This window comes from Naumovozyma castellii, chromosome 3 (genome assembly GCF_000237345.1).
Source record: "Naumovozyma castellii chromosome 3, complete genome".
In the NCBI taxonomy this organism is placed as follows: Eukaryota; Fungi; Ascomycota; class Saccharomycetes; order Saccharomycetales; family Saccharomycetaceae; genus Naumovozyma; species Naumovozyma castellii.
Window position 1 is genome coordinate 830054 of NC_016493.1, and position 27315 is coordinate 857368.

The 27315-nt window shown below is 35.9% G+C and overlaps 11 protein-coding genes across 11 annotated transcripts; 6 read left to right on the forward strand and 5 right to left on the reverse strand.

Annotated features, from left to right (window-relative positions):
• Window positions 1–1267: 1267 nt before the first annotated feature.
• On the forward strand, window positions 1268–2137 carry NCAS0C04070 (C2H2-type zinc finger protein; the record flags this gene model as incomplete). Its single annotated transcript, XM_003675713.1, has 1 exon — window positions 1268–2137. The coding sequence occupies one exon, from the start codon at window positions 1268–1270 to the stop codon at window positions 2135–2137; it is 870 nt and encodes a 289-aa protein (XP_003675761.1).
• A 62-nt stretch (window positions 2138–2199) lies between these two features.
• Window positions 2200–2763, reverse strand: MND1 (Mnd1p; the record flags this gene model as incomplete). The annotated part of the gene is made up of 1 exon (XM_003675714.1): window positions 2200–2763. One exon carries the CDS (start codon window positions 2761–2763, stop codon window positions 2200–2202), a length of 564 nt encoding a protein of 187 aa, XP_003675762.1.
• A 576-nt stretch (window positions 2764–3339) lies between these two features.
• Window positions 3340–4530, forward strand: GTS1 (Gts1p; the record flags this gene model as incomplete). The annotated part of the gene is made up of 1 exon (XM_003675715.1): window positions 3340–4530. One exon carries the CDS (start codon window positions 3340–3342, stop codon window positions 4528–4530), a length of 1191 nt encoding a protein of 396 aa, XP_003675763.1.
• Window positions 4531–4943: 413 nt separating this feature from the next.
• On the forward strand, window positions 4944–7661 carry ATG1 (serine/threonine protein kinase ATG1; the record flags this gene model as incomplete). Its single annotated transcript, XM_003675716.1, has 1 exon — window positions 4944–7661. One exon carries the CDS (start codon window positions 4944–4946, stop codon window positions 7659–7661), a length of 2718 nt encoding a protein of 905 aa, XP_003675764.1.
• A 923-nt stretch (window positions 7662–8584) lies between these two features.
• On the forward strand, window positions 8585–9751 carry NCAS0C04110 (alkene reductase; the record flags this gene model as incomplete). Its single annotated transcript, XM_003675717.1, has 1 exon — window positions 8585–9751. One exon carries the CDS (start codon window positions 8585–8587, stop codon window positions 9749–9751), a length of 1167 nt encoding a protein of 388 aa, XP_003675765.1.
• A 203-nt stretch (window positions 9752–9954) lies between these two features.
• TOS3 (serine/threonine protein kinase TOS3) lies at window positions 9955–12702 on the reverse strand (the record flags this gene model as incomplete). Its single annotated transcript, XM_003675718.1, has 1 exon — window positions 9955–12702. The coding sequence occupies one exon, from the start codon at window positions 12700–12702 to the stop codon at window positions 9955–9957; it is 2748 nt and encodes a 915-aa protein (XP_003675766.1).
• A 2731-nt stretch (window positions 12703–15433) lies between these two features.
• On the forward strand, window positions 15434–17929 carry MPT5 (Mpt5p; the record flags this gene model as incomplete). Its single annotated transcript, XM_003675719.1, has 1 exon — window positions 15434–17929. The coding sequence occupies one exon, from the start codon at window positions 15434–15436 to the stop codon at window positions 17927–17929; it is 2496 nt and encodes an 831-aa protein (XP_003675767.1).
• A 649-nt stretch (window positions 17930–18578) lies between these two features.
• NCAS0C04140 (uncharacterized protein) lies at window positions 18579–20216 on the reverse strand (the record flags this gene model as incomplete). Its single annotated transcript, XM_003675720.1, has 1 exon — window positions 18579–20216. The coding sequence occupies one exon, from the start codon at window positions 20214–20216 to the stop codon at window positions 18579–18581; it is 1638 nt and encodes a 545-aa protein (XP_003675768.1).
• Window positions 20217–20504: 288 nt separating this feature from the next.
• Window positions 20505–21746, reverse strand: SAE2 (ssDNA endodeoxyribonuclease SAE2; the record flags this gene model as incomplete). Its single annotated transcript, XM_003675721.1, has 1 exon — window positions 20505–21746. The coding sequence occupies one exon, from the start codon at window positions 21744–21746 to the stop codon at window positions 20505–20507; it is 1242 nt and encodes a 413-aa protein (XP_003675769.1).
• A 201-nt stretch (window positions 21747–21947) lies between these two features.
• BUD13 (Bud13p) lies at window positions 21948–22700 on the forward strand (the record flags this gene model as incomplete). Its single annotated transcript, XM_003675722.1, has 1 exon — window positions 21948–22700. The coding sequence occupies one exon, from the start codon at window positions 21948–21950 to the stop codon at window positions 22698–22700; it is 753 nt and encodes a 250-aa protein (XP_003675770.1).
• Window positions 22701–22811: 111 nt separating this feature from the next.
• XRN1 (chromatin-binding exonuclease XRN1) lies at window positions 22812–27278 on the reverse strand (the record flags this gene model as incomplete). The annotated part of the gene is made up of 1 exon (XM_003675723.1): window positions 22812–27278. The coding sequence occupies one exon, from the start codon at window positions 27276–27278 to the stop codon at window positions 22812–22814; it is 4467 nt and encodes a 1488-aa protein (XP_003675771.1).
• Window positions 27279–27315: the final 37 nt, after the last annotated feature.

The following is a 27315-nucleotide window of genomic DNA, read 5'->3' on the forward strand; positions in this document are numbered from 1 at the left end:
AAGGATCGATTAATGGTTTTTGGTACCTTAATCATGAAAGCTTATTTTGCAAAGTAGTAACATTAACGCTACGTTGTTCCGAGTTTGAGATACTCCTCTGGACGATTCAGCAGGTTGATTTCATCACAAAAGGATGACCACCAAGCCTCTTCAACAAGACGGTAAACCATAAAACGGATTTCCATCACTAAGGTAACCGGGACGTTGGAACTGTGGAGCACGTTATTGCCAAGACTCAGCAGCATGGTTCGTAACAATTGTAACGTTAACTTTTGTGCGTAACTCCATATAGCCCATCCGCGGATATGGAAGTCATCAAAGAAACAATACTCAACGTGTAGTATAAGGTCATTTTCGTAGTGTTACCACGGAAGCAAATCATCTATGTATTATTACCAAAGTAGTACACACAATAACCGTTAAGGTATGTGGAGTTGATAAAATTAACCACGTTGGGATAATTCCGCGGAAATAAAGACCTTCCAGATGTAAATCCATGCTGGCTGGATCTGTATCGACGGTTAAAGTTAATCTTAATGGCATAAACCTTATTATCTCGATGCAGAGGCCTTTGTCAGCAAACCCATCAGGATCCAGGGAAGAGATAATGGGATACACATGTTGTGTTTTACATTCCGCAGCTGAGGTAATCGGGTCTGGATATCTAGAAGCTTACGGCTCTAGACTCACTGACTGAGCTGGTGATCGGATACTCTCAAGAATTGTTCCTACATGTCAGGAAATGACGACTGTTGACCCATTACGTATATTGGTCAGCATAAGTCCGATATTGAGCCATGTCTCTGGAAATAAGGAACTCCGCGGAGGTTTGCTTAGCCAAGCCCAATGTGTTATCGATCGCGAAGAGATAGCGATGTGCCTGAATCAGCTACACGATCATGTGGCGTTGGGTTCCAGATTTGGTTTTCTGGCGCAAGGGATTGGCTCATTCGCTGCAGCCATGTTGTCATCAGTTACCGTTCTGTCCCCGGGTTTACTAAATCCTTAGTAAAATTCGGATTTTTAACTTTTTTTTTGTGATAAGGTCCGTCCGTTGGAGTTATTTTCAAGGTGACTTCCGGTTATGGCGACTCATTTTCGCATGTTGTTGTTGTTGTTGAACACTTCGCTCGAAGAACTAACAATATTTAAAGACAAATAGGTTATACAGTCATTGAATTTTATCAAGGTTTTTTGTACTTGTATTTATTTTTTTGTACTTAACCGAGTAAGGTAAACACATACATAAATTAAAAACAAATATAATATGGCAAAAAATTATTTCAGTGACACTTTCCAGTGGAATTATACCCCCATGAAGCAAGAGCCTGATATTTTCGAAATTGATACATGCTGGTCAAATCCTGCCAATTCAGAAATATTTTCAACCAAAAAGACGCAACGTCCGGAATTGTTGAATTTGAGTCAGGTCGAACCAATACCCATCAACAATAACAATACAGATGACGACGATGATGATGACAACTATCCATACCAGGCTTCGTTCTTATTTGGTAATAATGAGAAAGGTAGCGGAAACAATGCTTATCCAAATAAGCCCTCCAGAACAACAAGCGAGGATGAAATATTCTCATGGTTGAAAGAATTTGATATCTTAAAAAATTTAACCGCAAGTGAAGGTAATTCGAAGCAGTTCTTAACTTCTCAATTGGATCAGAAACCCGAGGTTACCAATAACAATATTAATGTTAATAATAATAGAAATAATGAATATTCATACATCACAAACATTGAAAATGATCGGGTGTCTCCCCAAGTTACAGCACCTTCTTCTGTGGATTCAGTATTAAGCAATGATTGGTTAAAGCCTAGTACTAATTTGGCGACCATGCCGGTGGGGTTTTATTATGAGAAGGACCAACCGAAAGTCAGAGGTAGGAAACCATCTATATTGCCCGATGATTCCAAGCAATATTTTTGTCATCTTTGCAAGAAAAGATTTAAGAGACATGAACATTTAAAGAGACATTTTAGGACGATTCATTTGAGAGTGAGACCATTTGAATGCTCGGTTTGCCATAAAAGATTCAGCAGGAATGATAATTTGAATCAACATGTCAGGATACATGAACAGCAACCGATCATGGAACCGATTAGGAAAAGATCGTCAGTTTGAAGCAGCATTTTTTTTATCTATATATTCAGCTTATTTATTATTTTATTTAGGAACTTAATCAATTAATTAATATTCATAAACTCTTTGAATTCATCTGGAATATTAAACTCTTTCCTAATTTGGCTGGAGTCAACATTAAATTTTTTAACAAGATATTCAATTAAAAGTTCAATATTATCTGTAATGGTCTCCAATTTGATCAAATTTTCCTTCTTAATTTCAATTTCCTCCACGATTTTACCTTGATCCCACCTCACAGTTTGCAATTTCTCAATTTCCTTTTTCAAGCATTTACATTCCTCATCCAATTTCTTCAATTCAATTAAACAACAATTCCTTTTAAAAGTGGTACCTTCAATTTCATCGCAGTATTCCTCCCGCATTGCTTTTTCCAACATCATCTTCTTTGACTCGATTTCTTTCTGGCAAGCATTAACTGAAGATACAAGGCCCTCCCATAACTGATACTGTTTCCATAAAGCCTGTCCCTTAAAACTCCAATAAACGTTAATATTCCCACATTTCTCCATATGGATAATATCATCCACATCTTCATCGATCATCTCCTTCAATAGATCTTTAACCAGGATCCCAGATGAGATGGATTTGCAGTGTTTAGGAACCATCTTTTCTAATTCCTTTAAAGTATAGAAAGAATAGGTAGCCTGTAGGAATTTTAGTAACTCTTGCTTCTTCTCCTGGTTGGAGTTTTGCTTTTGTTTCTTGGGGGGCTAATTAAATGCATTTGTTAGTACGTGAATATGATATTTGTTAGATAACGCTGGAGTAACAAACCATCTGAAGGAGTGTGCAAAATATTGAAATTTATTCTTTAGTTGTTATCCTGTCTTACTATAAAAGTATAAGGGTTACCTACTTACTTTATAACTACAAGACGCGAAACAGATGATGGGCGGCTATTACTACTATACCAAAAAGGGGAACTCCCTTAAGGTACAAGGTGGGTATAACACACATTTATTCTTAAGGTTTAGTTAGCTAATAAAACACCTTGTAAGGCCCTAAATTCCTCTGAACTACATGTTATTTGGTCTATTGACATTGTTATTACTGTTTGTTCCCCCGTTACCCGCTCGTCGTTTCCGGTCCAAATTTTATTACTAAAATTACGTGGTGTGAAATAAAGTAAGGGAAGGAAGGAACTCAGACACTCCAGTTTAGGATAAACAAGACGAAGTAAGATGGCTAGATTCAGTAGTGGCAGATCAAAACTAAAGATCAAGAAGTCAAGAAACCCAAATATTGAAAATGAATTAAGAGATCTCCTAAACGCCCCAGAAAACGCAAATAAATGTGGGGAGTGCGGTTCCACTTTCCCTACGTGGTGTTCAATTAATTTGGGAGTCTTTTTATGCGGCAGATGTGCATCAGTGCACAGGAAGATATTGAATGGTAGGGAAGACGATGTGTTTTCCAATTTGAAGTCTTTATCTTTGGATAAGTGGAACAACGATGACATGGATATCCTCGCTGAGTTGGGTGGGAATAAAGGGAACCATAAATTCTGGAACCCAAAGCATGAACCTTTCCCATTTGATGGTGATGATGATAAATCTATAGTGGAGCATTTCATCAGAGATAAATATATTTTGGGGAAGTTTAGATATGATGAAGTTAAACCCGAGGATTTCGGAGAGAGAGATGAACGAGACAGTAGGTCTAGAAGTAGATATGATGATGATTATGGTTCTTATGATAATAGGGATGCATATGATGATTACCACGGAGGAAGCAATCGTCATCATCCACATGACTCTCGCCATGGGAGGTTTAAATATAGCAGGCAGTTGAATGAACTTAGAGATATGGGATATTCAACAGATACGCAAAGAATAAAGGATGCACTAGAAAGAACACACGGGGATATTAATCGTTCATTAGATATAATAGAAAGATCTGATTCTTCCTCTTACTCTTCAAGAAATGAGTCTAGAAGCGGCATGTCTAGTGCTCCAACAAGCGCTCCATCTGCTGTATCTAACCCTCCATTACCTAAAAGGAAATCCACGCTTTCGGGTCCCCAACCTGCCGTATTTGATGGTTTGGATAGTGTAATGACCGGAGCTCCAAACGCTGTAACTGGAGCAGTTCCGGGGGGCATTCAACAGTATTTGGATCCGGCAACAGGGACGATATATGTTGACCAACAACAGTATACGACAGCTGTTCAACAACAACAGCTACAGCTTCAGGCTCAAGCACAGGCGCAGCTTCAAATACAACCACAGATGGCTGTCTATCAGACTCAAATGCCATCATTTTACTACAACGGAATTGAAATTACTCCAAATAACCCACAATATCAACAGTTGCTACTAATGCAACAGCAGCAGGCACCACAACAGTTTCAGTCCGGATTTTACCCACAATAAACGATATATCTTAGATATTACATATATATACAAACTTTAACGACGATCAATAATGTTATTATTCAAACGCGCACGTGTCATAACACCTTAATGAATGTCATACACGTGCATCATCAAGAAGGTAGTCACCCATTAAGTATTAACGTCAGTTTAGTATTTGTATGAGGTTACTTAATAAAACAAACTGTGGGTGACTAATTACTAATTTGTCTCGCGCTCCCCTAAAATCGCGTCCTTTGATAAGAGGTCCATCATCATCAATAACCATCCACCCACATCCAAATCAACACCAAACAGTTTTGGGCTACAAAACAGGACAAACCAAACACTATTGACAAGCATCCTATTTTGAGACTGCCGAACATAACAACAAACAAGAATATTACACTTTGTTCTCCAACGATAGAGGAAACATGGCAGAACAAGTTACTCAGCACGGTACGGATAAAACATCAATACCACGCAACAGAATAAGAAACACTTATAATAATGAAAGAACCACTATATACGTGGGATCTGATCGATATATTGTCGATAAGGAAATAGGTAAAGGCTCCTTTGCCACCGTTCATAGAGCCCATTTAATAACACCCACTTCTCCTCATCTGCACCAATCAGTAGTGGACTCATCAAGCATTAATAATCCAACATGTTTTGCCATTAAGATAGTACCAAGATCAAAATTAAAGAATAAAAAACTGTTGGAAAATTTGGAAATTGAAATCGCTATATTAAAGAAGATTAGCCATCCTCATATTGTTAAACTTATTGATTTTGAAAGAACATCTAAAGATTTTTATTTAATAATGGAATATTGTTCTCTAGGTGACCTAACGTTTCTAATCAAGAAACGTCAACAGCTGATCAAGAACCACCCCCTATTAGAGAAAATTTTCAAAAAGTATCCACCACCCAACGAAAAGTACAATGGGCTTCATAAAGCCTTTATTCTAAATTATTTACAACAGCTGTCTTCTGCTTTAAAATTCTTAAGATCTAAAAATTTAGTTCATAGAGACATAAAACCACAAAATTTATTACTATCTGCTCCATTAATTAACTATAATGACCCTAAAAGTTTCCATGATTTAGGTTTTGTTGGGATTTATAACCTACCCATATTAAAAATTGCTGATTTTGGGTTTGCAAGGTTCTTACCTAATACTTCAATGGCAGAAACATTATGTGGATCACCCCTTTATATGGCCCCCGAGATCCTAAATTATCAAAAGTATAACGCAAAGGCAGATCTTTGGTCGGTCGGTACTGTACTTTATGAAATGTGTTACGGGAATCCACCATTTAAAGCGTCCAATCATTTGGAATTATACAAAAAAATTAAGAAGGCAAACGATTTGATATATTTCCCAACATATATTGAAATTGATAACAATCTAAAAAGCTTAATTTCCAAACTCTTAACGTTTGATCCACAAGAGAGAATAGAATTTGATGAATTTTTCAACAATGAATTAGTAAATGCTGATCTTTCGCCCTATGAAACAAGAGATAATGATGATATACAAGAATTAGAACTAAAATCCAAAGATGTCATTGACAATAACCTATTTATATCTGAGTACTTGACTGATAAAAGAAATAATCCTGTTTCTCCAAAAAAGATTGAAGATTCAGAAACGGCAAGTGCAAGTGCTTCATCAATATCATCATCTGCCCTTCAAGATGATCTTTATCATACCAAACCTCATACTGCGACTTATCAAGATAGAGAAATTACTAGAAAACGTGGAATCGATAATTTAGTCAAACAAAAACCAAATTCACAACCTAAAGCAACAAAAATTGATGATAAGACTAGTTCAGAAATAAATCTTGGGAAAGATTATGTGGTCGTAGAAAAGAAAAGTGTGGAGGTGAACTCTCTTGCAGATGAATTAGCAAAACTAGGGTCCAATCCAACACCACAGCAAAGTGTTTTTAATTCTCAAAGAAAACGTACTTCTATGGGAAGTTACCTGCCATCAAAGGACCAAATACAGATAAACCCAACTACAAATACATTAAATGAAACAAAACAAATAACAAATAAAACAGCTCCATTAATTGCACAACGACGTCCGTCCGTAATCGATCGCCGTCTTTCAATATCATCATTAAATCCCTCAGGAGCTCTATCAAAGGCATTGGAAATTGCTTCTACAAAACTGTTTGGCGCAACAACTTTAACTTCTCAGAATTCTCCATATCAACCAAACCTATTACTTCTAAACCCAAGAATATTTCAAGATTTAACAGAAAATATAATATTAAGGATCAACAATATCGAACCATCAATGGATATGAAGCAATTAAAGCCAGCACAACTTGATAGTAACAAAATAGTACACATATTGGAGAGTCAAGCTGCCAGAGCCTACGTTGTTTATTCTTATGCAGAAGTAAAGTTTCAACAGATTGCACCTTTACCGCCAAAACGACTAAGCACCGGGAGTTGCGCCATAATAGACGAAGAGGAATCTCAAATTAAAAAGGCTGAAATTGCAGATCTACCTCCTGATCAATTACGACACTTGTGTACGGAGGCAATAATGCTTTATATGAAGGCACTTTCGATTTTAGCGAAATCAATGAAAGTGACTTCAGGTTGGTGGTATGAGTCAAATGAAAAAGTTTGTTCTTTGAGGCTAAATCTTTTGGTTCAATGGATTAGAGAAAGATTTAATGAGTGTTTGGAGAAGGCTGACTTTTTGAAATTGAAATTAGATGAGATTTCTAAGAGTAATGGATCTTCATCATCAGTAACAGCGGCAACCGCCAACGTTGCCAATTCTACTGGTTTGGATGATATTGTATTGGAAAAGTTATTATACGATAGAGCTTTGGAAATATCTCGAACTGCCGCCAAGATGGAATTGAGTGGTGAAAACCTCTATAATTGTGAAATCAGTTACGCAACTGCATTATGGATGTTAGAGACGTCATTGGAATCTGATACACCATCGACAGGTTGGAATAAAAGCGAACATGACCTTAAATATAATATGAATCTTGAAGATATACCCGATTATCACAATGTATTAGATGAGCATGACAAACAAATTATAAGGAAATACATGGATAGTATCACACATAGATTGAAATCATTAAGAACAAAAATGACACAACTTTGATCTTTGTATTTTTTTTGTGATGCGACCTATGCAAATTACTTTCGTTACCATGCATCATTTTTCTTTCTAGCTAATATGGCACTATAATTTAAAATGTTAGTACTGGTCTAGTAGGACCATAAAAAGGAATTATATAATATATTTGTTAAGATATATATTCATCTACACTCAATTTAATTAACAGGTATAAAAGTTTCTTATTTGCAGTTTTTACAGCTATTGTACTTGATTCTGTTCATAATTTATCAAATCCACCTTATCTTCGTAACGCAAAGAAAGATACTAGTAGTTATTTTCAAGAATTCAAGATAAGGGAAAAAAGCATTAACCTACCCACTGACTTGGTTCATTAGCGTCCGATAATGTGTATTTTTTTTCAAGCCTTTATTGGTGTAAGGTACTTACAGACTCATCTTTATTCCCCTTACGTAAGTTCGAGAAACAAGTTGTTCCGTATCCCGGATAAATAGATAGCCAAACGGAATGGGAAAAATCGATAATTGGATCACTTCCGGTATGAATCGTTTCACAAATCTTTGTAGTCGGCGTTTTTTAATAAGTGGTGTTGATGACATGTGTTTAACACCGGGGCAATTGCTTGTTCAGGATTCCTCAACGTATAATAGGGCACTGATTTCTTTTGGCGGATGCTTACTCAATCGTACGATCCGCTTCCGTCTCCGTGTGCCACTTCCGTCTCCGTTCCGTTTCTACCCCGCGGCCTCGAGATTCATCAGCAATTCTCGACAATTGATTATGTGAAAAACTGGAACTTAAATCTAGGGGAACAAACGAGGGAGACTCGAGTATAAAAGCTCCCACTTCTTTCAAAATATGATATATCATCCCTTTCTCATTATGGGTTCTTTTTTTATTAATTTTATGCAAAAAGTACAACCACAACTCTAATATCAATTAATAACATGACTTTCGTCCAAGGATTCAAACCAGAAGCTCTAGCTGACACCGACTTATTCAAGCCAATCAAGGTCGGTAACACCGAATTGCAGAACCGTATTGTTATGGCTCCATTGACCAGAATGAGAGCTCCAAATCACGTTCCAAACACTGAATTAGTTTCTGAATATTACGACCAACGTTCTAAGAGAGCTGGTACCATGATCATCACTGAAGGTATCTTCACCTCTCCTCAAGCTGGTGGGTACCCAGATGCTCCAGGTATTTACACCAAGGAACAAATTGCCGAATGGAAAAAGATCTTCGCCAAGATTCACGAAAACAAGTCCTTCGTTTGGGCTCAAATGTGGGTCCTTGGTAGACAATCTTTGGCTGATACCTTAGCCAAGGAAGGTTTACGTTATGACTCTGCCACTGATGATTTGTATTTGGATGATGAAAGAAAGGAAAGGGCCATTAAGTCTAACAACCCACAACATGGTATCACCAAGGATGAAATCAAGCAATACATCAAGGACTATGTTGAAGCTTCCAAGAACGCAATCGCTGCTGGTGCAGATGGTGTTGAAATTCACAGTGCTAACAGTTATTTGTTGAACCAATTCTTAGACTCCAAGTCTAACAACAGAACTGATGAATATGGTGGATCTATTGAAAACAGAGCTCGTTTCACTTTAGAAGTTGTCGATGCTGTCGTTGCCGCCGTTGGTGCAGACAAAGTTGGTGTTAGATTCTCCCCATGGGGTATGTACGGTGGTATGTCCGGTGGTGCTAACCCATTGACCCTTGCTGAATACAGTTACGTTATTGGTGAATTGGAAAAGAGAGCAACTGAAGGTAAGAGAATTGCTTACATTCATTTGGTTGAGCCATGTCCACCAAATGTTTGGGATGACAAGCCAGAATTGAGAAACACTAAGGGTTCCAATGACTTCATTTACTCAATTTGGGAAGGTATTGTTATTAGAACTGGTGAATTAGGTGACAAACCTGAAAACGCTAGAAAGATCGCCGCTAATCCAAACACCTTGGCTGGTTACGGTAGAATGTACATCTCAAACCCAGATTTACCAGACCGTCTAGAAAATGGATGGCCTTTAAATGATTTCGAAAGAGATCTATTTTATGCTAGTGGTGCTAAGGGTTACATTGATTACCCAACCTACAAATAAATAATGAACTTACGATAAACAGATTATTTAACGATTTATCTACTCTTTAATAGAACATTAAAACTACTTTTTTTATTCTTTGAAGATTTTTATAAGATGCATTTTGCCGTTTGCTAGTTACCTTCAAACTTTTAGACTTATAGTTTCAAAGCCTACTAATTAATTTTAGAAAAATATGTATAAATATATAGAACGAGAATAAGTCACCGATGTGAAAATTGATCAGTTTTTCCGATATGAGGTATTGAATTCCCTGTTTCAGTACCAACTTGCTCTAGTACATCTTTTAGCAAATGTCTCGAGTTGAAATTACTTTGAGAATCCTCTGCGGATACATTTCTCTGCTCCATATATTTGTCAAGATTGGAACGTTTCAGATCACTGGCACTCGACATTTGTGTGGTTGCTTTTGAATTGGGTTGGGAAAGCGTTAATCCTCCTTGATCGCCAAATAAAGAAAAATGGTTCATGTTAGTAGATGTGGTTCTTGACATGTCAAGGGTTGACATTTCCGGAGTCATGTTTCTGTTGGACGTCAATGTTGATATGGATTCACTTCTGGTATGATTAGAATTATGACTAGTTGCATTTGTAGCAACGGAATGCTGGCGACGAACACGACCAGTCGCTCTCGTCTTCAAGACAAATTCCTCTTCACTTTCTTCTTCGGTGTATTCATATCCATTATTGGTGGCATTGATTTCGTTTGTAAGATGCGAATGAAGGACTCCGATTGAATTAGAAAAATCAGTTAGATTTCGTATTGATAGGATGCTAGCATCGGGGGATCTCATTCCAAGATCTTTGTAATTTGGAATCATGTCGTAACCAGTCGAATGATCCGAATCAGATGAAGCTTCACTAGTAGATGAGTGAGTGCTGCTAGATTCATGTTGCAAGTCAAGATCAGGGAATATGCTACCTCTTCTAGAGGAGCGATCTTTCATGAGATGACTTATTTCATCATCCCTATAAGGATCAGGGAGCTTAGCCTTAGCGTCGTCATAATAAATCCCAGCATTATTGACGGATGATGAATTCACGGTATTCGAGTCACAACTAATAATATGTTTTTCCATTTGGTTGGCTCTTCCCAGTCTAGAATGATCCTGTGCTCGTAGTTTATTGGAGCTTGAAGATGATGTCTTTGGAAATGAAGAGCTGTTTCTTTGTCTAGGAGTTATCGATGGTTGCATTTGTGTTCTACTCGATCGTCCTTGATATCCAAGTGATGAGTTTGAGGGAATTTTTGATCTCTCAACTTTCGAACTGTTATTAGAATTAGTATCCAATTGGGTCATTGCATAATTATCCACGTAGAAGCTATCAAGAGAAGCAAATGATGAATCTATTGGTAATGGTACCATATTACTATTCTTATTTTTGAATCTAAGATCAAAATCCTGAAGCTGTTTTTCAAAAGAAGTTGTGTGAAGTTCAGAAGTTTCTGTTTCGCTACTGTTAAATTTGTTTCCAGTTATGTGATGTTGCACTGGTTCAGCAACTCTAGACGCTTCTTGGCTTGGATAAGCATCAAGTTCTAAGCTCACTGGTTTTGTCGATAAATCATCAGCTCCATTCTCAAAAGAAAAATTTCCTTCGTTTATATCTAGGATTGCACTGTTAATATCCTTATTTGATATTAGTATCTGTTTGAAATCTTTATCTTGTCTACTTTGGAACAACGAATTCTCTTTCAATTTTGATTCAAGCTGATCTTCAGAAAGTAGTTTCGTATGTTTAAAGTCCCAGCAAACAAACGGATGAACTTTAATATCAGGTATTGAAATTCTCTTCGCAGGGTTTTTTTCTAACAATTTATTTAAGAGATCTTTAGCATGAACGAATTCTCTAATATGTGAAATTTCAGAAATGTGATTGTCTTGTAATGTTTCAAAAGTTGGGAACCGTAGTTTTTCATTCACGATTTTCTCAAATAATTTCAATTCAAACTCAGACACAAAGGGTAGCATTCCAAATAGCAAACAGTACAATGTGATGCCTAACGCCCAGATATCAATTTTAAAAGAAATGCAAGATCCATTAAATAATTCATCTTTATCTAGATTAAACCGCTCCATTGCAGCAGCGCCCAGACATATCTCTGGAGCATAGAAAACTGGTGTTCCTACTGTTTTTGTTAATTCTAACTCATCATCATTGGTATCGATATTACCATTGGCTGCAAGCGATACCCCAAAATCAGAAATTTTGACAACACCATTTTTATCCATCAATAGATTAGCAGGTTTAATATCTCGATGAATTATTCCCTGGCTATGTAAGTACTCTAATCCTAGGATAACGTCTCTAAATATCTCCCTTGCACGTTGGAAAGACAGCTGAGGTGGTCCTCTTGAATCGATTTCTAGTTGGTCTCTCGGGCACCACAATATTGGACCCTTTTCACAATATTCTAAGACGAGATAGATTTTTCTTGAAGATAAGTCATCCAAGATTTCAATTAATTTCACAACATGTTTGTTATTGCATTTCTTCATGATCGCAATCTCCTTCTTGATCTTATTCGGATCATTTCTCTTTGGTCCAGCAAAGTAGGTTTTTTTTTCGTATCTATTTACCATTTTTATGGCAACCAATTGATTAGCTCGTATGTCCTTAGCCAATTTGACTTTCCCATGCTGACCATTTCCGAGTTCTTTTACGATCTCGTAATGGTTTAAGATCTGGGTCTTTGAAACTGGATCATAACTTAATGAAATACATTTAGTTTCCTTAACGGGCCGCATATAATGTAAAAGATTAGTATTAGAGGTTGTTCTGAAAACGGTTCCTTGGATGTTTTCATAGTTTCGTTGTGTCGGTTGATCTGCGGATTGAGAACGTTCAATTGGAACGCTTTGCTGTGGTAATAAAAATTGAGACTTCCCGGACCTGCCGAACTCCTTTTCTTTATTTGTTCCAATGACGTTGCTCGTAATATCAGACATTTCTTCCTCTTTTGATCGTTTTTGATATACTGCTTTTAAAAATTGTGTAATTTTTTAAATCGATGTAGCCTCTACAAAAATTGTTTCCATTCGCTTGCAGCTTCCGCAAAAAAAAGCTCTCAGTACCAATAAAGTTGGCTCAAGTAGAGATGATTTTATGTTCTTCTTGTTGAAAAATACACTAACTATGTAATTAAGTTCGAGGGAAATCTGTTGGATTTTAAATTTTTTTTTCCAGATCGGAAACAATAGAAGCCACGCCCCCGAGAAAGATTACATAATCAAGATCTCGGAGTATTGGTGGGAAAAAATTGCTTCACTGAGATTTAAGTGTCAAGAGGACGTTCTTGTTGCTAAAAAAAATGAAAAAGACGTAATAGAGAACTCAGTTCTCGTACCTGAGTTTCGTTTATAATTCACTGTTGCCTGAACTAATGACGGGGTTTCAACAAATTAATTCTTGCCCTAGTAAGAAATGTTCAATGATTAGCTTAGCTGGTATGAAAAACGGAATAAGAACTATCAGTGTGTTAACAAGACATAACATTTTTCTTTGTCTGCATTAAGAATTCTGGGCTACAATGCTCCTAAATTGTATCAAAAAAAAAGTCTAATGCGATTTGAGGGAAAAAATTGATTATTGAAACGTACGATAACATTATGACTTCTGGTTACAACCCACAGAATAATACCTATCCATTGCGGTCTCCAGTTTCCAACTTCCTTTTCCGCATAGAAAAAATGTCCTCTTCTTGTCAATGTAAAATAGTATGCTGACCTTCTCATTACAAATTAGTAAGGTTCTTTGCCCCTTGCCTCTCCACGGAAGCTATCCGACTTGACGAAACGGAACCAAGCCGAAATTAGGTTATCACCTGTTCACCTAAAGTCGGGTTCCTCTGAAATTTCTCATTTTCGCGTTTAAGGGTTCCCTAAACGCGAAAATGCAGGCATCCTCTTTTGACTATGACGTATTTGGTTAAACAGTGTAGATATGATTGAATAACGCTATTCTATATATAAGACTGTTACATGAACGAAACTAAGTTCAGGATATATCCGTTGTGCAGTTGCAAACTATGAACTTCTACCTTTTGTAGGCTTGATGGGGAAAAAGACTTGTTGCTTTTTCCTCATTTGGTACCGGAAAAAACTGAATTTTCTGTGTTGGCCGTGTGCGTATATTTTTTTATATTTATCACTTAGGCACCCGCTTTGCCACCAATCTCAACCCTATATTGATTGCCATAACGACCCGAACCGCAATCGCTTCTAGACCGTTTCATCGTTTCCAGTATGGGCAACGAGAAAATGACAGTATCACATGAAACACTCTTAGGGCAAAAAAGCGCAATGAAAAATATCAACAGCTGAATTTGTAGACACCTAAAAAATGGCTTTGAAGAAGGGTAATAAGTTTCGTATCTTGGAATCTTTCAAGGTTGCTCTCAATGATTTTCCAATTCCTTCCATCTACCCACCTTTAAAAATAAAAGTAAAAGTTCTTTCTATTGATAAATTGAACTTTCCTCTTGTTGATCTTCTCTTGTGCGTTCATTACTATATACCTACTTAATACGTGTTACAGAGTATAGCCATCAGTGGAATAAACTAGAGCATCATTCCTAATTCCCAAGAAGATAAGTTCTATACTATCAATTCCTAATAGATCTATAGTTGTGCAAACTATCCCTCGTACCTTTATCTTCATCATTGATACAGAACTTCAAGGACTAGTCCATCACGTCTGGGAATCAACGAAAGACTCAAATATTTAGTTTTCACACCAGCCAACCATTAACGTATGTTCCTTTTTATATCATTATTTTTTTCTTCTTTTCCAATCTACCTCACTTGCTCCATTGATATATCATTTCTACCTCAACGTATGCATCAAGGATCCATTCCTAACTCAAGCCAAGTTACAATTTACCGAATTTAAGTACCTCCTGATTTTTGATTGAACCAAAAGATTTCCTCAGCATTGTATGTTATCTAAGAGGCAACGAAACAATCCAGAATAGATACTTTCCATCCCCATCATCCTTTCATCTAACGATTCATCAGTTTCTACTCATTATACTTGGATCGTATTTGACTAGATGAGGGTTGGTGCCCCATCTTAGGATTCGATTTTGATAAGCCAAACCTAGATGATTTACATCCAGCCCTCACATTGCCTCTATTTTTACCCCAAACCATGTACCTGAACCCTATGTTAACTCCTTTTTCAGAAATAGCGGGCCCCATTCAGCTCAACCAACGATCGGAGCCTTGAGGGAAAAATTATGGAACGATCATAGATCGAGAATTTCGCAGAAGAAAAAATTGGAAAATATGATCTTAGGCTGTAACAGCACATTATTTCCCATTTTCTTCATCTTAGAAACCTCTTTTTCATTTATTTAATACTATTGATTATTCTGACCATACTGAACTGTTCCATTGAAATAATCTAAAAAAATATATGGATCATTTCTAATTGGTGAAAGATTTCATTAAATTCCCTCGCATCAATCGTTTTAACTCCTCAAGCATACCAAGTTGAAAGATAGAAAGAAATAATATTATTTTGAGCAAAGAACCGTAATTGACGTTATTAACAAGGACACAACACTAACAGAACTTAAATAACTTTTTTTTTCGTTAAGAATTTTGTTACTACTCGTTAAATTTACTCATACCCATTTTAGAACTTGCTTTGGTCGGTTACTTTTCTTATAATATTTCTATGTCATACAATCATCAACCACAACTATCTGTTAATTCGGTTCAATCGTTAGTGGAACCTGTGACTCCGCCTTCATTGGGGCAAATGAACAACAAGAGAAACCATCAAAAAACTCATTCCTTAGATCTTTCTGGATTTAACCAGTTTATGTCCTCCCAATATCCAATGGCCTTGATGAATACTATATCTCCAAACAACGGTAATGTGAACACTAACAACATGTCGACTTTAAATATGCAACAAGGCAACACCTTGCCATTGATTGATGAGTTCGATATTTCCATAAATAATTCACAACATTCTGGTTTGGGATTAACTGCTTCTGTTACCACTGCTAATACTGCTGTTAATGCCGCAAATTCTTTGATGTCTAATCCACCCTCATCAAGAAATATCTCTAACTCATCATCAAATTCTGGTCCTTATAATGAGAATGATAAGAACCCAGTTGTAAGCAACACTAGTAATAATTCTACTTCTTCATCTATGATCGAACTATCTTCTACCCCATTAGAAGATTTGGATTATGTCAAATTAGCAACTGATCAATTTGGTTGTCGATTCTTGCAGAAAAAATTGGAATCTAATGCTGAATCTGATATTGTTAGAGATTTAATGTATGAGCAAATCAAACCATACATCTTGGATTTGATCTTGGATCCCTTTGGTAATTATTTGATTCAGAAGTTATGTGATTATTTAACTACAGCACAAAGAACTGATATGATTCAATCTATCTTTCCACAGGTTTTCCAAATATCCATTAACCAATATGGTACGCGTTCATTGCAAAAGATTATTGATACTGTGGATAGCGATGTTCAAATTGAAACAATTATTAAGGGTTTCTCCCAAGAATATACATCCATTCAACAAGTAGTAACTTTAATTAATGATTTAAATGGGAACCATGTAATTCAAAAATGTATCTTTAAATTCCCACCATCCACATTTGGTTTTGTCATTGATGCCATTGTGGAGAAAAATAACATCATAACCATTTCAACTCATAAACATGGTTGTTGTGTTCTTCAGAAATTGTTGAGTGTGTGCACTTTACAGCAAATCTTCACTATATCAGTTAAGATAATTCAATTCCTACCAGGGTTGATTAATGATCAATTCGGTAACTACATTATTCAATTTTTATTAGACATTGATGACTTAGATTATTATTTGCTTCCTGAAATTTTTAAAAGATTATCAAATGAACTTTGTCAATTGTCCTGTTTGAAATTCTCTTCCAACGTGGTGGAAAAGTTTATTAAGAAATTATTCAGAAATGTCAAAAAATACCTTCAAGAAAATCAATCCAATAATGATGAAGTTGTTCAAAACTCAATGAATATTCTTTTATCTATTGTAGATATTTTTACCTTGAATTTGAATGTCCTAATTAGAGATAATTTTGGGAATTATGCATTGCAAACACTATTGGATGTGAAAAATTACTCTTTGATGTTAGACTATCCAGGCAATAGCTTCATTGTTAATTTGGGGAAGTATTCCGCATTTAGTCATGAATTCACATCTAAGATTAATAGTCTTATTATCCAAACCAAGGAATTACTCCCAAGTATTAAAACTACCTCTTATGCTAAGAAAATTAAACTAAAGGTAAAGGCTTATGCTGAATTGACAGGCTTGGTGTTCCCAGAACTGGCTCCAAAGAAAGTGAATCATCAACCTAAGACTCAATTCTTCAATAATTACAACTCAAACAATGCAAAGAACAAAAATATTGATGCTAATATCAATAATAATAATAGTAGTATTAATAATAATGGTTCCAATCCTAATCACTATCCAAGACAACATGCTCGTCACTTTTCTCTGCCAGCTAATGCCTATCATAGGAGAAGTAACAGTTCTGCATCTTCATCAATTCTAAGTCAGCAACAACAACCGGATCAACAATCATCCTCCTCGGTTAGAAGTAGTATCTTCAATAACCAAAATGTTTCACCTTTGAATTACCAGCAGCAACAACAACAACAATCCGTGATGATGCCATCTATTAATCAGCAGTACGCTTCTCAACCAGCATTTTCTATTTCTACAATGACAAGACCTGCTTCTAACATGAGTTTACAATCAGTGCCAACAAATGTTGGGTATCAAGGATCAGCACCTCAACTATCAGTGCCTCAAATGTATTTTAGATCTGATAGCATAAGCGCCGGTAGTAGTAGTAGCACATTATATCAAAATAATAATGTCAACAGTATCAACAATAACCCTAACAACAACTTTAATGATATCATGCCCAATCCAATGATGCAAAATATGTCATTTACTAATAATTTTAAAAACGATGCCAGCGGGTTAACTCAAACTAATAACAGAGTTATCAGCAATCCATTACCACAACCAGGTTTTTTAGCCAATAACAACATCAATAATGTAGGTTCTTCCCAGATGCAAAATATGTTTATGAATAGTCCTGGTAATATCAATGGACCTGATTACTCTAATAATAACATTAGATTCCAATAAGTTCCCGATTTAATGGTTCTGTCTTCTTCGTGTATATTTAACTCCCTTTGCATATTATCTAATCAAGAACTATTACAAACATAAAACATAAGAAAAAAAAGTCAAAAAAACAAAAAAAAATTCCACTTCAAAAACATGAACTTATCAAATAAGAATCATAAAAGGAAAACTAATCCCAGATCATATTATATTGGTAAATTTATTTGCCAACATTATTAAAGTGAGAGGAGCTTTTCGGAATAAATAGGCCCTCATAAATTCTTCGTTATCATTTTTTTTCCAATATTTATCAAAGCCACTAATTCAATCAATTATTCATTCATAGATATGTCCATTCATTTTTTTACATTCATTTTCAAAATGTCCACTCATTAATCATTGTATTTTATTAATTTTATTTTCCTTTTTTTCACAGCCTACGCTACACCTCAAAGCATTACTTTATATCACTATACTATACCAAGTTGGGTTAAAGAAATTAAGGATAGTTTGGTTTCCCTCCATTTCTGTCTTTTGTTATTCCATTCTATATATAACAGGTGATGTACTTGTTTATTTTTATCCCTCCGTAACATATTTTATAAATTAACTACTCTAAAAAGATATACATTTTCTTTCAACTAAGATATTCACCTGATAATAAAAAATATTATAATAATTCTAGGCAAAGGACAGAAAAAATGGGTGGCCCATCGTCTCTTCTATGATGGAGTGATAATACAATATGTTGTTGTAATGGAAAACCACCGGTTTCGTTCTTGATTTGCTCATAGAGATGATCGTCTTCATCAGATTTTATTCTTAAGGTAGTCAATGGTCTTTTTGTGTTGATTTTGGTAAAAGATGCATCGACAATAGACACAGAATCTTCCAAAATATGTTTGTAATCCTGTAATTTTCTAATTGGATAGAATGTTGTTAACTGTCTTTTTGAATCAATGTCGAAAACTAAATTTTCGTTGTAGTTCAATGAAAAGACTTCAAAGTCACCCTTCTGTGTACCACCCGATTCTGGTGCAAAACCGTAACAAAGAAAATGGCCATCCGGTGAAAGATCGAATATTTCAGTTTTCCTGGATAGGTTTGTAAAACTAGTTTGGAATATGGTCATAGGTGGCCTCAAGTATTCGACTTCAATCACCGTTGGGTCCATCATGAAAAGCAATTGAGTGTCATCTTGTGCGATGGCAGACACAAACAATTGATTCGAGTAGGTACCTGTTTTAAGAGTTATCACTGATCGAATATTTAATGGATTAGAAAAAGTTTTTTTCCGCCTTAGGTCCAGTATCTCATTATCAGTTATTGGGATGCAAAGAATTTGTCCATTACGACAACCAACAAATAATGTTTCAGCCCTGAAATTGATCTCTGATCTAGACAGTGTCAATGATATTATGTCAGATTTCATTTTGTCATCTGGTACCACTGTTTTAATAAATTTGGCGATAGTCTTGTTAGCCGACCATTCATAAATATATAATTTAAAATCAACACTGACAATAAATATTTCGGAATTCTTAATGTTCAAATTAACCGAGTCGTAGACATGTTGTGAGGGTTTAAATTTGACATAATTTAATCTTGAGTAAGTAGGGTCATCAAATGAACGACTAAAGATATGGGAAAAGGAATTAGTCCTGACCGAGTGGTGAAAAACACCAAAGGTATCAGCAGGTGTTCCTTCCAACCTCAAGGTGGTTTGTTTCATATTCCTCTCTGTAGTCAATTCAGGACAGTTGGTCATTGATTGAAGTGCTTCCACATTTTGAAATGTTGGTTCAGGAATCCTCCCAAAAGAGTTGGTTGTTCTAAATATTGTGCCTGTGTCGGTAGTTACAATAATCTGTCCAGACCAATAATTAAAGAATATCGAGATGATATGACGCTCATATTGACCTGTCTCAGGTAAGTTGTTGATTTTAAATCTAATTGGTTGAGTTATAGAGACTGTATTGTTTTTGTTGAATAATTCTTCAAGTCGTAGATATCTACTCTGTAATCTTAAACCGGCTATAATCTGCTGAGTTTTCTTTCCTTCTGTTGCTAAGTACAAAGGATCCTGGATATTCCGTATATGATCCATGTAGATAGAAGTTCTTTCTGCAACAACAAATTCATATTTCTTTTGTTGAGTCTCTCTAAACTTTCTCCTCTTTATTTCTTCTCTATTGTATTGATTTTTTGTAGTGCTTGTCGTTGGAGCTCCACTTCGTTCATTATTCACGACTTTAAAATAGCGTCCACGTTCTTCATCGTAGTAATATCCAGGTAAATTGATAGCCATTGCACCTTCATTGTCAATTTTGTTCGGGACCTTGACAGGCTAGTGTTTTTATTATCTTTAATTTCTATGATTGATATTTGTTCGCTCTAACTTTTTCAATGGTTTTCCAAACATTTTAATTTAAGCTTACGATAGTGACAGATAAGTACGGTATCTATAGTATTTATATACTGTATTTATATAAAAGAACTTGCTCTAAAGTCCGCAATATAAAATAGTGTATTCTATGGTCAAACGCAGGACAGTCATGTTCAAGTAGCTAGGATTCAGGAACACAGATAACAGTCATCAGCGTTTCCTTTCATAAATCTTCAAGTCTGCATCACTCCAAGTGAAGTTCCCGTTGTCTATAATTCTATTTAGTTCATCTTTCTTGAAAAGAAAGCCTCTTTCCTGAGCCGGAATGTTGTTTCGAGTTGCCATTAAAAATCGATATTTTGTCTTTCTTTTGATAATTTCTTGAGATTTCTTTTTATCTTCATTCCTTTCTTGTGTACTTGGGAAATCTAATCTTCCAAAACCTGGAGGAGATTTTGATCTTTGTCGCATATTATCGAATGCCAACTCTGGATCATCAACAGAATTTTTATTTTCATAGTAGCCATCTAGTACATTAAGCTCATTATTTGCAAGCCCCATTGGCTTACCTACTTGTTCATAAAATTTCTCTAGTTTAAGGCGGCCTCTCCTTACGCTAGTTTTATCCTCATTCGGGAGGAAGTCTTCTAATATCCATGGTTTTTCAGATAATGGATTGATATTAAAGTCTATTGATGGTATTCGTTGAATCTTTTTTTTGTCATATGTTAAAAATGATGGAGTTGTTTCCTGCTTACTGCTAGTACTAAATTTATGTTTTCTTTTTCGACTAATTTCTGGTTCATTTGGGATATTAAACTTATGATCAATGGCCAATTCATCATCGATATCGATATCGCCAATGCTTTCCGCAACTTCTTCGTCATTGCTATTTTCCTCTCTTGAGAAGATATTGTCAGAAGAATTCTCTTCTTTAATAGGTACACGTTTCCCAATCTTACCAGGAGAAAGTATTCCTCTCGTGGAGGACCTGAAGTGAGAATGATGTATTGATTTTGTTTTCTTGGAAGAATTAATTTGATTCTTCTTTAATGGAGAAGTTCTGGGCGTTACATTCAGAGATGAAGACCTTAACGGTACTCTGTTTGAATTCTCATCAACGGCATGATTGCTTGATACAGTATCGAATTGTGTCAGTATAAACTCTTCACTGTCTTCGTTTCCCTCAAGAGGATGTTTTAAATCGTTAACACTATCATCGCCAATTGTAGCCTTAGCTCCATGTTGAGAGTTATTCACAGTATCCTCATCAGTCTGTGGTAGAAGGCCCAGCAATTTCCATTGCTCCATAGCACCTTCGTCATTGACGCGTCTCTGAAGCAAATCAACTTGTTTCTCAATTAGTCGCGTCACATCAGACTGCACAGTCAACAGCTCCTGCAAATCCATCTTCAAAAGGATCGTTAGTTTCGAGCGTAATCGAGGGGACATTGTAGATGCTTCCTCATCCTATTTTATTTGCCTAGAAAAACTATGAAGCGTTCTTCGATGAATAAAGACGTTTATTGTGTGTTTATTCATCTGAAAATTTACGCGCTTGAAGTTTTGCAACTTTTCATTCAAGTGAAGAGTTCCACTATTATTATGTCAAGCCAATAATTGCTACTTGTTGTAACAGAATATTAACCCTTCATGTCGTTGCATAGCTATTTGAATAAGACGTATGGATCCTCTTCTAGTGGGAAAGTGCAGAAAAAACCAAAGAATGGAGCAAAGAAAAAGAGTAATGCATTGAATATAACTGAGAGCTCCAGTGATATCGTCCCAATAAGACGACCTAGCGAACGAGCAGGGAACAGACAAGAGAAGGGGGCTTCGTTATGGAAGAACTTGGAAACAAATGAGTTGATTGAAACGACTGTAGTTACCAAACAGGAGTTGAAGAAAGAGCAGGAACTCTCCATTGCCGCAAGAGTGGATCACCCTAAAACGCAACCATCTCAAGAAACTATATTCAGAGATACCAAAGGTCGTAAACTTACAGTTGATGAGGTAAAAAGGAAACAGGAACGAGGAGATATTGATTTGAGAGAAGAAGCGAGGCAGAAAGAATTAAGGGAACTCAATATGGGAGAAGTACAACGGCTATTAGGTAAAGGTGGTAAACCACCTAGCACTCAACAACGATATGTCAAAGAGCTGAACGAGGAAGATCCCCTAATGCAAATTAAACAAGGAAAAAAAGCTAAGCAATCATTAGTTTCTTTATTAGGAAGACGACTTTATGCGAAGGATTCACCTCCAAATCGATTTGGTATCATTCCAGGATCAAGATGGGATGGCGTTGATAGATCAAATGGATTCGAGAAGAAGTGGATCAACAAGAAGAGAGAAATTGAAGAGAAGAAATTGGAAGATGGTCGAAACCCTCAAGATGATTACTAAAACATAAGATACACAAGTTAGTCATTACATTAACGTTAATATCACCAAAGCATTACTCATTCTATACAAGATATATAATTTATTAATTTAAATGTCATTCAACGGATACTCTTAGACTGGAGCAGCGTTAGTTGTTCTTTGCTTGATTTTAATCGCTTTGCTTGATTTGGACTTTTCTGACTTCAACTCCTTATCGCTGGAATGGTCTTTGACGAATTGTTTCAATGCATCGCTTCCCTTTTCGTCTACTTTGACATTTGAATGAGCATTAGGATGACCATGTTGAACATGTGGTGGTTGCATCATCATTGGTGGTTGATTTACTGTGACCATGTTACCATTATATGGATGTGGTGGTGGCATTGGCATGCCCATGTTAGGGTATCCCATTGGATGTTGCTGTGTCCCTAATCCAGGTGGTATACTACCATTATGTCCCGCTGGGATATGATATGGTAAACCTGCAACTACAGGTCCATTATTATTTGGTGGACGAGCGATAGGTTCCATATTACCATTCGTAGCGTACTGATTTACAACCGCATTAAAAATAGAATTTGCTACTTGTGTATTTGGTGGTAGAGTTATTTCTTCAATTGCTTTAGAAGATTGTTCTCCTTCAGAAGGTGTTTGCTTTGTACTATCTTTAACTTCAGCATCTACCTCTTCATTATGATGAACAATCTTATTGTCAGCCTGCGTAATATGTGATAATAGATCATGGGCTTGTATCTTCCTCAATTCAGTAATCTTCTCTCTCTTGGATGCAATTATCTTCTGTTTAGTTTCTTGAGAGAGAGGTGCCTTTTTCTTCTGGTGCAACGCCTTTTTAGAGGCCTTGGAATGATAGATAAATTGTTTGTTCGTTAAATTCAATAAAAATGAAGCATCAAGTCCCAAACCACGGTTAGTTCTTAATCTTCCGCCAAACGTGTTCCCTGCCACAATTTCATTATCAAATAATACTTGAACTGATAGATTCAAACCTAAAGTAGTATAGCCTACCACTGTACCTCTAGAAAATAGAGGAACTTTACCGGAATCTTGAACGTAAATAACACGATCACCGAGATCAAATCTCTGAGAACGAAGGATACCCACAGATGTTCTTGGATTTAAGATAGCTTGACGTGGTACATTGGCTAATTGTTTCTTCTCAGTAGGATACGACTTCCTTGTGTATTCTTGAACAAATTCTTCCACAATACCAATGGAGGACTTGGTTAATGAATCACTTTCAATAGAAACTACAACGAACTTTTCTGTTACAAACTTCAGCCATTTCTTGATTTCGTCTAAGAATTTTGCTAAGTTTGAGGAGGACAATTCTGGGTACAAGTCTTCGAGAATTGGAATTCCATTTCCAACCTTCGATAATTTATTAAAGAATTCAGGGAACTTGTTCTTATATTCGGTAATTAAATTAATGGTTAAATTAGAATACTCCCAACCCTTTATACCTTTTCTGGCATACCCTAACACTTTCTCATGTTTGGCTTCAAATTTCACAGGGATACCTACATTAATATGTCTTCCTGAAACATCGGCAAGCATAAACTTGGTAGTAATCCTTGAGAGGAATAATGGATGCAACCCTAATTTTTTAGCAATAATAAAAGATGGAATATAATGTACAGCTCTGTGGTCAATGGCCAATCTTTCCTTACCGATAGTTGGCTCAGTCTTATTGAAACTCTTTGTCACAGTTAACTTCAATCTTTTTTCACTATTATAGCCGTCCACAAATGCTTCACCACCATAAGCATAATCACCTAAAAAGATAGAATGTGAGCCTACTGGAAATTCTTCCTTAATTGGTAGTGGGGGTTTTTCAATATATCTTTCATCTTTATTTGTGATAGATTCCACCATAAGCTGTAATGGATAATAATCCGGTTGAGATGCAAAAGTTTTTACATAAGCACCATCATCGTTTCTGGTTAAACCAACCACTGGTAATACTTCAATAATTGCCCTTACTTTGTCTAAGATTACGGCTTTTTGTTTCCCATAATTTCTTAGCATAGAATGTTTCAAAGAGTTAAACTGTTTTCTATCATGATTATCCGCAGACCTCGTAATTCTCTTAAAATGGACTTTTCCGTCTGCACCTGTATGTTCTTTTCTTTCATAAACGGTTTCCCCGTCAGTAATAGAAATTAGTTTGGATTCCCTCAAATACGGCCATCTTGTATAGATAATTTGATTCAAGTATCTCTTTGATAGTTCATCTAAGGTCAAGTTGTTTTCATGATAAATATCATCCATGTGTAAAACCATCGATTGTTGTCTTGATGCTTGTTGGAAAACCAAACTCTCATTATATTCCAACTGATACTTGAAAGGTAAGCTCTTTAAGGTAGGGAACCCTGCTTGTAATTCTGTACCTGTTCTAGCGTGAGGCAGTAAACCGAAACGGAATTCTGATTCATCGATATGTTTTTCAACAAATTCTCTTTCCACACAATGGTCATGTTCTAAATCAGAAAATATACCACTTAAAGGACTCTTGTAAATGGTGTCTACTTGCTGATTGAAAATAAACTTTAAAGATGTACCGAACGAATTCCTGAGTTTTTCTTCTGGGGTAAATTTGGACAAGTATGGTTTCATAGCCTCAACTAATCTTTTTTCATCAACAAAAGATAATAGAACCACGGCCTCCCAATCGGCAGTCTTACCGTTCATGTCCAATTTCACTTCAGATGGGTAGAAGTCAATAATTGGAGACTTTTCATCATACATTAGTGGTCTGAGGGCAGGTGGAATTAAGTTTTTAGATCTCTCAGGTAACACGGCCATCAATTGTTCAAATGGAGTAAATGGGCGACCCTTGTCGAATTTAATGATTTGGTCCAAACCCTTCTCTAGATCCGAGATACGAGGTGCATAATGGTAATGGTAATACCAACCCCACGATGGACAACCTCTATAATAGTAATACAAAACCCATTGCAAACCCTCCACATAATTGTTGGTTAAGGACACAACACTTTCTTCTTGATTTGTCTTGAAACCTAATTTATCTTTGTAGTAATCATGTTTCCAGTTTTCAAATCTTTCATCATAGAGTCCTTTCTCTTTCTCTAGTTCGTCGGCGTCCTCCACTAATACAGCTTGTTGGTATGACTTAATTATCTTTCTTAGTCCAGCGACACGTTTCTGGCGCTCTTCTTCAGTTTCAGATGGATTGATAGAGTCGAGATCTACTCTTAAAGAATAGGTATCCTTAGATTTAGAGTGTACTACAAACAATCCTAAGTCAAATGCAAACTTCTTCAAAAAGTCTAAATTCTCTACAATATTTTCTTGCTTTATTGTTAAAGATGGAACTTGATCTTCAGGAAGATCAGTTGGAATCTTTACTGATAATTCTTTCATTATCCAAGGTTTGACCATTCCAACAATTTTTTTCTGTTGTTTTATTAGAAGTTTCTTTCCCATACGAGCTCTTTTTCTTTCACCTTCAAGGGAAATATTTTCTAATTGTTGATTAAACCATTCAACATCGATATCAGATTTTTCAAAATTCAATAATTCAAATTGAGATAGATATTGGAACCATACTCTAAGCCTTTCCAAGTTAATCTTACCATGTTCATTAATGTAACCATCTAAATGTAATAAAGCTTCCTTAAATGTCTGCAATATCACTGGGAATGCACCCTTATTTAAATGCAAATCTGGCAAATTAGGTAAGAAATCATTACCAATGACAAACATCACCAGGATGAAATCGTCAAGGACTCTTTCAAAATCAAATGGGAATTGCATTTCATCTGCAATTTCACTAAACTCTAATTCCATATATTCTCTTAACAGGGATAAATGCAATAAATAGAAATTTTGGTTTTCTAAAGTTTTGACCTTATTGGAATTTCTCCTACCAAATACAACTTCTTCTCTTAACAGTGCGAAATGTGGAGCATGAGTGGAAAGCCCCAATATTATTAGATCTGCATCTAATCCATAAATACAGTGTCTAGTATTTTCATCAAAATCCTTCTCTGCTGTTATTCTTCTAATGAAATCCATAATCTTATGTTCACCTTCACCTGGAACCTCATGTCCTGAAAAGATGATATCTATTTCTCTCCATTTGGCATCATTAGATATCTTGTCATGGATGAAATATTTCAAATTTTTGGTTAATTTGGCCATAAATTCTGTACCGGGTGTAATCGAGTTTGAATCAAAAGGTTCACCCTTAGGAATTTCTTCACCGTGATCGATAGCCTTCTGTAAAGCGTGTTCTGCATCCATAGCTGTTCTAAATCTACGCGATCTTTGTTGATTCATCTTGGCACGAGGAGCCACACCATCAATGGCCATGTAAAAAGTCTTTTTTGGCTTAATGGTTAGAAATAAATGATCAATATACGTAAAGATCTTCGCGAATACTTCTTCTTCTGTCATTCTCTTGGTTACATCGTCGTCGTTACCGTGAGTACACGTATGTAAAATAGAATTCATATCCAGGTATAGGTTATCAAATTCAGGAATCTGTGTACCTTCAATTAATTGTAGAATCATCGGCCATCTCTCAGAGATGTACCTGAAGAATTTTGGAATACCCATGATTAAAATGAATGTAAATTTATGTTACAAAAAAAAA